The sequence below is a fragment of the Perca flavescens genome, chromosome 9, assembly GCF_004354835.1.
Source record: "Perca flavescens isolate YP-PL-M2 chromosome 9, PFLA_1.0, whole genome shotgun sequence".
Classification (NCBI taxonomy): domain Eukaryota; kingdom Metazoa; phylum Chordata; class Actinopteri; order Perciformes; family Percidae; genus Perca; species Perca flavescens.
The window spans coordinates 33238512-33249341 of NC_041339.1; the positions used below are offsets into that span (position 1 = coordinate 33238512).

At 39.0% G+C, this 10830-nt stretch overlaps 2 protein-coding genes across 5 annotated transcripts in view; one reads left to right on the top strand and one right to left on the bottom strand.

The window, feature by feature from the left end:
- Window positions 1–639: 639 nt before the first annotated feature.
- On the top strand, window positions 640–9784 carry tbc1d7 (TBC1 domain family, member 7). Its single transcript, XM_028587820.1, has 8 exons — window positions 640–1013; window positions 2953–3081; window positions 3236–3316; window positions 3815–4005; window positions 6052–6189; window positions 7056–7201; window positions 9045–9174; window positions 9288–9784. Exons 2-8 carry the CDS (start codon window positions 2970–2972, stop codon window positions 9372–9374), a joined length of 885 nt encoding a protein of 294 aa, XP_028443621.1. The 5' UTR covers window positions 640–1013; window positions 2953–2969; the 3' UTR covers window positions 9375–9784.
- phactr1 (phosphatase and actin regulator 1) overlaps window positions 9659–10830 on the bottom strand; it is a 45582-nt gene continuing 44410 nt past the window's right edge. For 3 of the 4 annotated variants that reach the window (XM_028587819.1, XM_028587818.1, XM_028587817.1), the window contains exon 13: window positions 9659–10830. This exon is cut by the window's right edge and continues 307 nt beyond it. The gene's annotated coding sequence lies outside the window, so the exon portion shown is untranslated. The other variant, XR_003693391.1, reaches the window with a different exon arrangement.

The following is a 10830-nucleotide window of genomic DNA, read 5'->3' on the forward strand; positions in this document are numbered from 1 at the left end:
TTGAAATACAACAAAAACTGATGTTTAATTATACACTACGAGCCCTGCTCAAAATAAAAGTAGGCTACAATTGGAGGTAGTGGGCATGGATGTATTAAGACAGGGGTCTTCAACGTTTTTAGTCCAAGGACCCCTCAGTTGAAAAAGAGACGAGCAGGGACCCCTTACTATATATAATGTATAAAATTGAGCTGGAGGAACAATGTTCTGGACAACTTACTTGTAAATATTAAACATTTTGTTAAATATCTCACATACCCCCTGCAGTCCTCCAAAGTACCCTTAGGGGTACATGTACCCCCATTTGAGAAACACTGGCCTAGAGCCTTCAGATATACCTTTTTTATGGTGCATACAATTCTAAGCTATTATAATAATAATTGATGACATGTATATTGTGTATAGTATATATATATATATGTATATACCTATTGTTTTAAACTATAAAACAATAATTTGGTGGCCCCCCAGCAGAACTCTGAGGAACCCTTGTTAAAGATCTCTGTATAATTAATTAATTAATTAATAATTAAGAGAACGGTAGTGGGGCGTGGACGTGGAGGAAATACCGGAAGACATGCTTACTTTGCTTTGAAGTTGCCTTCAAAATAAAAGCATGTTTGGGACCCTGACCGTACTAGTGTTGTGGAGATAGGTCACGAGAAAGACATTTTAGGGGTGGAAATATTCTGACTGCGATTGCTACCAGACTTTTATTTCGACAGTGCAACCCGGAAGTGTTCCGATAACAACAACGGTGGTAGGAATGTAGCTAGCTAACGTTAGCAGGTCGTAAATATATTTTTTGGAAATGTTGTATTTGTCTGCAGTGCAAGGACAACATCCACCTAAACGTCTGTTAACCGAGTAGTCTTGCCGTAAATGTTAACGTTACAGTAACAGAAGCTTCGTCCTTGTTGGGCCCTGAGCGTTGGATGAAGTCATGAAGTTAGCTAACTAGCTTAAAGCTATAATTATACAGTCTGCGTGAAACACACCAGTAACGTTACAAGGTAAGAGTAATATTACCTCTTTAATTTAACAAATATGTATCACTCCGTTTTGCAAATTAGAAACTTATATATTAAAAACTTTATTTACAGATTCAAGGTCCAGATAGAAAAGTACACATAACATATTACAAGAGGGGTACAAACATACATACATATAGACATACTGACTACCACATATTACATAAAGGGAACATACAAAACAAACATACATACATTCATACGTACATACAGACATTCAAATAGCTATGCACAATAATTAAAACCGGTAGAGATGCGTGTTCCAGTGTTTCCAGAGTTTGGAGCTATATCTGGTATCCCTAAGTGCAGGGTTACTATATCATTAGATTATTATTACTCATGCATTAATATAAAAGCAATGTTTTACTGTTGTAGTTGGTTGCGGTGGAGCATAACTAATTTTGTATTAGACTTCGTCTAATAATTATTTTCATTATGGATGAATCTGTTGGGTATTTTCTCGATGAGCTAACGTTAATCAATGCATTTTTTGTAAAACTTTCTTAAAAATTGTGAGAAATGCTCATCGCAATTACCAAGAGCCCAAAGTGACACCTTCACAGTGCTTTGTTTTGGCTGATCAATAGTCGAGAATTAAAGGTCCCATGACATGGTGCTCTTTGGATGCTTTTATATAGACCTTAGTGGTCCCCTAATACTGTATCTGAAGTCTCTTTTATATAGACCTTACCTTACTGTATCTGGTCTTTTATATAGACCTTAGTATCTAATACTGTATCTTTTATATAGACCTTAGTGGTCCCCTAATACTGTATCTGAAGTCTCTTTTATATAGACCTTAGTGGTCCCCTAATACTGTATCTGAAGTCTCTTTCCCGAAATTCAGCTTTGATGCAGAATTACAGCCACTAGAGCCAGTCCCACAATGATCTTTCCTTAGGATGTGCCATTTCTGTGTCTGAAGCTATTGAGGAGGAGAGTGGGAGGGGCAAGGTGGAGGGTGGGGGTGTGGCCTTGACCAACTGCCACTTTTCTCGTTTGAAAGCCATGATGTCTCTCTCTCTCTCTCTTATGGGTGGGCCAAATTCTCTGGGCGGGCAAAGCAGAGGAAGGGGAGGTAACCTTGCTCCTTATGACCTCATAACAAGCAGATTCCAAAACGGCCAATCTGAGCTTTCCTTTTCTCAAAGGCAGAGCAGGATACCCAGGGCTCGGTTTAAACCTATCACCATTTCTAGCCACTGGGGGACCATAGGCAGGCTGGGGGAACTCATATTAATGTTAAAAAACCTCATAAAGTGACATTTTCATGCCATGGGACCTTTAAAGATTCTTTAAAATTACTTACAGTGATTAAAATAAAGAAGCAGTAAATCCTCACATCTGTGAAGCTTGGAACCATACACTGTTTTTGAAATTTGTAATTTATTCTTTTATTTATTTATTTAACATTTATTTATCCAGGTAAGTTGATTGAGAACAAATTCTCATTTGCAACGACGACCAGTCACATTCATACAGTTCCAGATTCATAACTGGAAGCTGCCCAGTACAACCACAGTCTGATCTGTCGGTCTTGGGATTGAACCCCAAGCTTGCTTCTTTAACCATTAGGCAACCACTCCCCATAAATGTATGCAAAGAAATCTTAATTTGTTAACTTACTAGTTACTAAGCTTTCAAATAAATGTAGTGCAGTAAAAAGTACAATATTTCCCCCTGAAATGTAGTAGAGTAGAAGTATAGCATTAAATGGCATGAAAGGAAAAGACTTAAGTGAAGTTATAGTACCTCAAATTTGTACTCAAGTACAGTTCTCAACAGTAAATGTACTTACTTACACTCCACCACTGGCTCTCAAGATAAATAATAGTAAGATACAGATCAAATGTTCTTTTAGGCAGCTTTTTTGCCTCTCTATGCCAAACACTACACACTAAAGGTTTTATGTTGTGTTTAGGTGTCACTGACCAAAATATGGCTGACGACCCTCAGAGGAATTTCCGCTCTGCGTATTACGAGAAAGTGGGCTTCAGAGGAGTGGAGGAAAAGAAATCTCTGGAAATACTTCTCAAGGATAATCCTCTGGGTTAGTAACAGTTCATAATTTACAATCCATTTCTGTCTTAACATGGCTTACATGCTTGATGCTTTAACATTATTCCTCATTTGTTTGTGGTTGAGCTTTGGAGCCTGTAAGTCAGTTCTCGTCCCGTTAACCAATGTTCTCACTGTTCTAACAGATCTAGAAAAGCTGAGCACCTTCAGTCAGAGGTTCCCCCTCCCCTCTATGTACAGGATCCATGTGTGGAAGGTATTGTTGGGTAAGACACATCACAGTAATGGCGAAGTAGTAGTTTATGTACAACAATCAAATGTGATTTATGCATAAGCTAGTCTATATCCACGCCGTTTCACTTCTGGGATTGCTCTGGTGCCGCGGAAAATTCTGCCGGATGTCCCTCTTTTTCGGCCAGATGTCCGTCACCTTCTACTTTCTTTGTGTTGGAATTATAAACTCCGGTGGATTTCTGAGGACTATGGTTAACTGCTCCTCAGATCTCTGCAGGGTAAATCCAGAAAGCTAGCTAGACTATCTGTCCATTCTGAGTTTTCTGTTGCACGACTAAAACAACCTTTGAACGTACACATGTTCCACGCTATTTTGCAGATTCACCATTGCTCCGTCCGTCCGACGATTTGTGATTGGTTTAAAAAAAATGCCAATAAACCAGAGCACATGCTGTGTGGACTAGCCAGGTCTGGCAATGCGAGACTATGCATGAACTAATGATGCCAAACAAACTCTCCTGTTCCTGCAGGAGTCCTACCTCCCCACAGTGACTCTCACGCTCTGGTGGCTGGCTACAGGAAGGAGCAGTACCAGGACATCCTGGAGGCTCTGGAGGTGATGAGATACATCAACTCTTCCACACCCTCCACCCACATCTACCTGCGCATGTTCCAGCTGGAGAACCAGGTGCTCCCGCGGTGCTCCGAGACCTCCGCCCCGGTAAGATGAAGCACACGCTCAGAGTAACATTGCCATATTTGAGACTAATAAAGCATCAGAAAAAAACATGAGATGATAAATGGTGAAAAGTTCAAAGTTGTAAAATCCATGCAGGATTTATGACAGCGGTGTTTTAGATGCTCAGCTAAACTAATAAGAGAAGAATGTAGAAATGTCATACTGATGCAACCCCAAAAAAGGAGGTTGTAGGACGAGATATGTGAATGAACTAAGATATAGAGGTTTGTAGTTATTGACACAAACAGAATTTTGAATGTGACCATCATTTTTATTTCTTAAAAATTCAGCCAGAATTCATAAAGACATGGGGCTTTTTTAGTTTGAACAATTTAGCTGTTTTTTGTTTCACTTTTATTTCTTGTATTAAAGCACCCATTTTACACATCAACCTCGCTGACAGTATAACAACAGTCTGAGAATGTGTGTCCATGAGTGTCCTGTGGCTGCTTTTAATCAAATATGCATCTCTATTATTCTTCCTGGTTTCCATCTCTTTAAATGCATGTATGAGGATTTTGAAGAATACATAACAGCACAGTCTGAACCCTAGGGCTGCTCGATTATGGAAAAAAGATGTTGCAATTATTGAACTTAAAAAAACAGTGAAAAAGTTAAACAAATGAAACCCCTTGCACTGTGAAATTTTCCTTAATACTTTTCCCATTTCAAAATTTGTTTCCCATTCAGAACACAAGACAAAATAAGAGTTTACTTGCAAACCATATTGTGCAAAATATTTTTATATATATATATATATATACACACACACACACACACACACACACACACACACACACACACACACACACACACACACACACACACACACACACACACACTGTGGCTTATGACATGATGTTTATGCAATTAATGGATAGCTCCCTGTTTAAGCAGCCCAGTTTGAAGTTAGCACCAAGCCTTTTATTATGAATTCATAATTATAGAATCATGAAGCAATCTTTACCACAAAAACTCTTTGGTTTTTAGTTCCACATCAGTAACCCACTAAGTAGGTCTATACTCTGGACCATAATTAAACAGGGAAACCACAGACTGTCATTTAGCAGTGGGAATGTGTCCTAATCACCCTGCATATCCCTGCTGTCAGTGTAAGAGCCATGTAGTGTTTTGCCTTTGTAACTATGTATTAGCCCTATTTAGTGACTCACAATTACTTAAATGGGTTAGACGCTTAAAGGTCCCATGACATGGTGCTCTTTGGATGCTTTTATATAGCCCTTAATGGTCCCCTGATACTGTATCTGAAGTCTCTTTTATATAGCCCTTAATGGTCCCCTGATACTGTATCTGAAGTCTCTTTCCTGAAATTCAGCCTTGGTGCAGAGTTACAGCCACTAGAGCCAGTCCCACAATGAGCTTTCCTTAGGATGTGCCATTTCTGTGTCTCTTGCTATTGAGGAGGAGAGAGCTCGTTTGAAAGCCATGATGTCTCTCTCTCTCTCTCTCATGGGTGGGCCAAATTCTCTGGGCGGGGAAAGCAGAGAAAGGAGGTAACCTTGCTCCTTATGACCTCATAAGGAGAAGATTCCTGATTGGTCCATCTGAGCTTTCATTTTCTCAAAGGCAGAGCAGGATACCCAGGGCTCGGTTTACACCTATCACCATTTCTAGCCACTGGGGGACCATAGGCAGGCTGGGGGGAACACATGTTAATGTTAAAAAAATCTCATAAAGTGAAATTTTCATGCCATGGGACCTTTTTAACTATTTAAAAAATAATGACCCATCTCTTTTTTGACTCTTAAAAGTTTAGTTTTGCTAAGAAATAATTATATAAAACTCCTTAAAGGGTAACTACAGTCTTTGACATTGGTCCAGTAAGCGAGATCGTGTCATAAACCTAAACAAGTCATAAACATTTATGACATAACGCTTCTTTTAGTAAGTGTCATTCGGTTTTTGTCATGACAAGTCATGGTTAGGGTTATGGTTAGGGTTAATGACAGTGTCATGTCACTCTTATGTAGATCCCTTCAAGTAAAGTGTTACCCTTTTTTGTTTCAGGATGAAGAAAACGAGGACTTCCTCTCCATCAGTCGAGCCATGGAGGAGATCGTAGATGATCCTATTGATTGCTATTGGCTGATCAAGTCTTTCATCAATCAGTTCCACACAAAGTTTGGAGACTCCGTGCCCCACCTCGTGAGTGTTACATTTTTCTTGACTGGACATTTTTCAGAACTTTCAGCTCCATTTTGTGGCCTTCATCAGTGGATGGAATTCAAACAAGTAAGGCTCGCAAAAACTTCCCATACGTGGACCTCGTGCTAAGAATTTTTCATCAAACGTTGAAAGCCAATGGATTACAAAAAACCCGACCTGAATTGATAAAAATTGTTTTATAGAGGGCAACAGCTGCAAAAGTGGATGGTGACATGGGTCTTGAAATGATTGTTACAGAATTAAACTGTATATATTTGTAAAGCAAAATTAATTGAAGGCTTTTGTAGTTTTTTTTTTCTTCTTTTCTTTATAGCCCTGGTGTAGTTTTAAACACGCATCAGGGCACTCAGTGATGAAAAAGATAGAAAGCATATGAAGTGTAAATTTAGTTTATGAAATGTCAATATGACAAATATCTCATTACTCAGGAGCACGATATGTGGAAAAATATGTGATAAGGTTGTTGAATATCGCAATAATAATATTTCTTGCGATAAATAAACATATATTAAAGTGTACTAAGTTCTGCATTTCTGCTGCTTTCAGTATTCTGCTAAAATCCCAAAAATAAACGAAAGGAAATATTTTCCAACATTATTTTGACGGTACCTTTTTAAACTGTAATTTTCTACCGATATCTTCTTTCAACTAACACAAAAAATATCTTGAGTGTCTATCACAGCCTTTTCGCGATGTGTTTATAACGCCAGTTGATATTGCGATAACGATAAAAACAATATATTGTGGAGCCCTACTCAGGAGTTTGGATCACATAATTTTTTTTAAAATGTGCATCACTGTAAAGTAAGACTGTTGTTGTCTCCCTGTGTTGTGTGGTGGTGTAGCCGAAGAGCCTGGAGCACTACCTGAGTCAGGAGGAACCTCGGCTGCTGAACCACCTGAAGAGCTGCGGGGCCCTGGCTCAGCTGCCCTACAGCCTCTGGTTCAGACGCTGCTTCTCGGGCTGCCTGCCTGAATCCAGTCTCCAGAGGTCACAAACCTGACATCACATCACACTTTCACCGAACCAACGCACAGCAGACTTAGATTTTTCTAAATCTTTCTTCGCAGCTGCCCATGATGATAATAATATTTAGGCTTTTTGCGGGATCTTCGAACTCCATTCCCAGTGGTGGAAGATTTACTCCGATCTTTTACTTAAAGTAGCAACGCTACAGTGTAGAAATACTCTGTTACAAGTAAATGTCCTGCATTCCAAATTTTACTCAATCAAAAGTATTACCATTAAAGTATAAAGTATTTAAAAAAAAAAAAAATTTTAAATGCTTATCATGCAGAGTAATTATGTATTTATTAATTTATTTATTAACTTTTTATTTTACCAGGAAATAATCCCATCAAGATTCAGAATCTCTTTTTCAAGGGAGTCCTGGCCAAGACAGCAGTATAGTAGTTCCATATTAAAATATACAGTGAAAACAGACATTAAACAGAAAAAGACAATTAAAAAAGCAATTTAACATCTCAACATCATCACCAGCAGCGCTCAGTAATAGCACATGTGCATTTAGTACTCAAATAGTCCTTTATCCTAATTTTAAACTGTGTCATTGTTTGTAGGTTAGTCTAATTTAAGATGATTCTGCAATTTATACCAGGATGATGGTGCAAAAACTTTAGAGGCACTTTCACCGAAGACAGTTAGCGTTTAATATAAATTACTGAATTATAATGATTGATACATTAAGGTGTTCATCTCTTTAATGTACAGTTGTTGAGTAAATGTACTTAGTTACATTCCACCACTGCACATTTCTGCATAAATCTGTGCTACGGGGATCAGACTACACAAAACGAGTCTCTCAAGATGTCAGATTAGATGATAAATTCTACTCCCAATAGCCCCACCCAATCGTAGCTTGTCGTCTTTTAGGACCTGCAAAGTGATTGGGCAGTAAATGGCCCTCCTACTCTTCACATATTACACTTATTTGCCCCGGTAATTACTAATGCTCTAAGAGGTTAGTGTTTAAAAAAGAATAGTCATGTTAAAGGTCATGCCCAATACTCATTTTGGTTTCTGCCTCCCCATGTGTGTCGGACTGTTTTCAGGCTGATTTTGTCGATCCTGGTGTTTTAAGTTGCATCCAGACATGCAGCTACTAAGAGATAAGAAGCAACAGGATTTTAATTATTCTCAGTGGAAACCTGCCACACAATGAAGTCCTAGTGTTGAGAAAGTGTTAACGTTATTAACAGTGACTTATGGGGGCACAAGAGCAAGAAGAGATAAAGCCGTAACACCAAAGAAAACAGCAGAATACAACTGTCCAGTCCTAGTTAGAGCTGGGCAATATAGATATTATATCGATATCGTGATATGAGACCAGATATTGTCTTAGATTTTGGATATCGTGATAAGACATAAGTGTTGTCTTTTCCTGGTTTTAAAGGCTGCATTACAGTAAAGTGATGTACTTTTCTGAACTTACCAGACTGTTGTAACTGTTCTATTATTTGCCTTTGCCCACTTAGTCATTATGTCCACATTACTGATGATTATTTATCAAAAATCTCATTGTGTAAATATTTTGTTAAAAGCACCAATAGTCAACACTACAATATCGTTGCGGTATCGATATCGAGGTATTTGGTCAAAAATAACGTGATATTTGATTTTCTCCATATCACCCAGCCCTAGTCCTAGTTGAATGTTTACATTTGTTGCTCAGCTTGAAAGCCACAGATTGAGTGTATGTATATCTGAACAAACTGTTACAAGGGTACATTTTTCTCTATCCTTCTTGTTGTTCCATCTTGGCCTGAAATTCTTCATGCCGGTCAAATGAGTTTAGCCCTTTGATTCTTTTCAGGGTGTGGGACAAGGTGATCAGCGGCTCCTGTAAGATCCTGGTGTTTGTGGCCCTGGAGATCCTGCTCAGCTACAAGATCGTGTTGATGGGAATCACCCGGCCCGGAGGCGTGGTCAGGTTTCTGTGCAACGTGAGTAAACAGCGCAACACTTAACGTTGTCGTCCACCAAAGAGATTTGCATTGTTTTTGTCCTCGCAGTTAGAGCCCGCGTAAAACCTCACAATAATCCCTTTCCCTTTCAGATACCGCAGGAAAACACTGACGCCATTGTGACTAAAGCCATCGACTCGTGGCACAAATACTGCGGCACTCCAATGCACGCCGTATAGCCACACAGAGCACACACGTCTGGGCCCAGAGGTGCTTTTTCCCAGGATTCACCAGGACTTAACTACACTGAGAGACTAACAGACTGTGTCCCTGGGGGATTCGTCTCTGCATGGCTGAACTGAAAACTCATCGCGGGCTACTTTCAATAAGCCTGAGGACGTCCTGAGAATTCCCAGCTTTCCCCCAAAGAATATGATGAACTATACGTGGAAAGGACACTGGAAACAGCTGCTATACAGAGTGGAAGCACAAAATCTGTTAGGAAGAAGAAGGCAAGGAAGCATAAACTTATTTTTTTTTTAATAAGTTTCTTTCTTTAAGAAACTGCATACATCATAGAAGACTCACAATAAATTAATACCCACATGCAGTTTTTTTCTGCTTTACAAATAAAAACATTTGAAAAGTCTTGCTTACTTTTTTCGCTATGTACAAGGCTTTCATAATTCTGAGAACATTTGTCTCTCCAAACATTTTTCTTTTACAACATACAAGAGACAGTAATATTACCGACGCTTGTACATACACACTCAGACACAGTCATAACGCACACAACAGATCAACCAGTTCTCCCGTTAATATGGTCAAAACTGACAATTCATGAACCTAATATGCACTGTAAATAATAAAAAAGTGAGGTGGCAGGTTTTTTTAATATTCTGTACCATCAAAGGTTCATCTCAGACAATAAAAAATTAAATACAAAAAGAAAAGTCTACTTTCTTGTAGTTTGGCAGAGAGTTCGGCAACATCTTACTGTGTCTAAAGATACTACTCTGTATCAAACTCGAGTTAATTTGGCAACTTTTAAATCCCTGTAAACAATCCTGTAGGCACAGTGACAGTGGGTTACTGAACTCTCAACAGCAGTAACTCTGGGATGCATCCAAGATTGCGACTTCCACAGCAAGTCAAGTTGCTTTGGTTTAAAATTGGGGGAAGGGGGGGTCTGTCGTCTGAAAAGTTGAGTTTTGAGCTCCTGAATGCAGCCCATAAACAGATGAGTGAGGAGAAATTCTGAAATTGTTGACAAATGAGGTGAAAATCTGAAATTATTGCTCAGTTGATTGATGTATGTGTTAGGATATGTTCATTTTTACTATTACTGGCTTGCAGAGAGCATTTCAGGATTTTGTTTAGGATTTTAGGTAACTGTTTAAAGATTCAGCTGCCTACAACAACAACAAGTTGTTTGAGATTTGAATTCCTCTGGCAAAATGAGACAAACCATCACTGAGATGTCATCTGTGAAATAACGCTGTGCCAACACAAGCACGCCGCCCCACAAGAAAAGCTCAAGTCCAAGTTGAGAAAGGAGGGAGAACACGGTGAAAGGCAAGAATACAATCCCTGTCCTCACCTCCTTTTGTTCCTATCCTCGGAAGTTGGCACAGGTTCTGTTTGACTTCCAAAAGCCTTTTTCAAAAACAAACGAGTGCTGCAAAGTAAACTCGC

Excerpts from the sequence above, each read along its gene's own strand:
- tbc1d7 (XM_028587820.1), top strand. The coding sequence starts at position 2,970 with ATGGCTGACGACCCTCAGAGGAATTTCCGCTCTGCGTATTACGAGAAA. Across the intron at positions 4,006-6,051 it reads GCTCCGAGACCTCCGCCCCG|GATGAAGAAAACGAGGACTT; the intron begins GTAAGATGAAGC and ends TTTTTGTTTCAG. Across the intron at positions 9,175-9,287 it reads TGGTCAGGTTTCTGTGCAAC|ATACCGCAGGAAAACACTGA; the intron begins GTGAGTAAACAG and ends TTTCCCTTTCAG.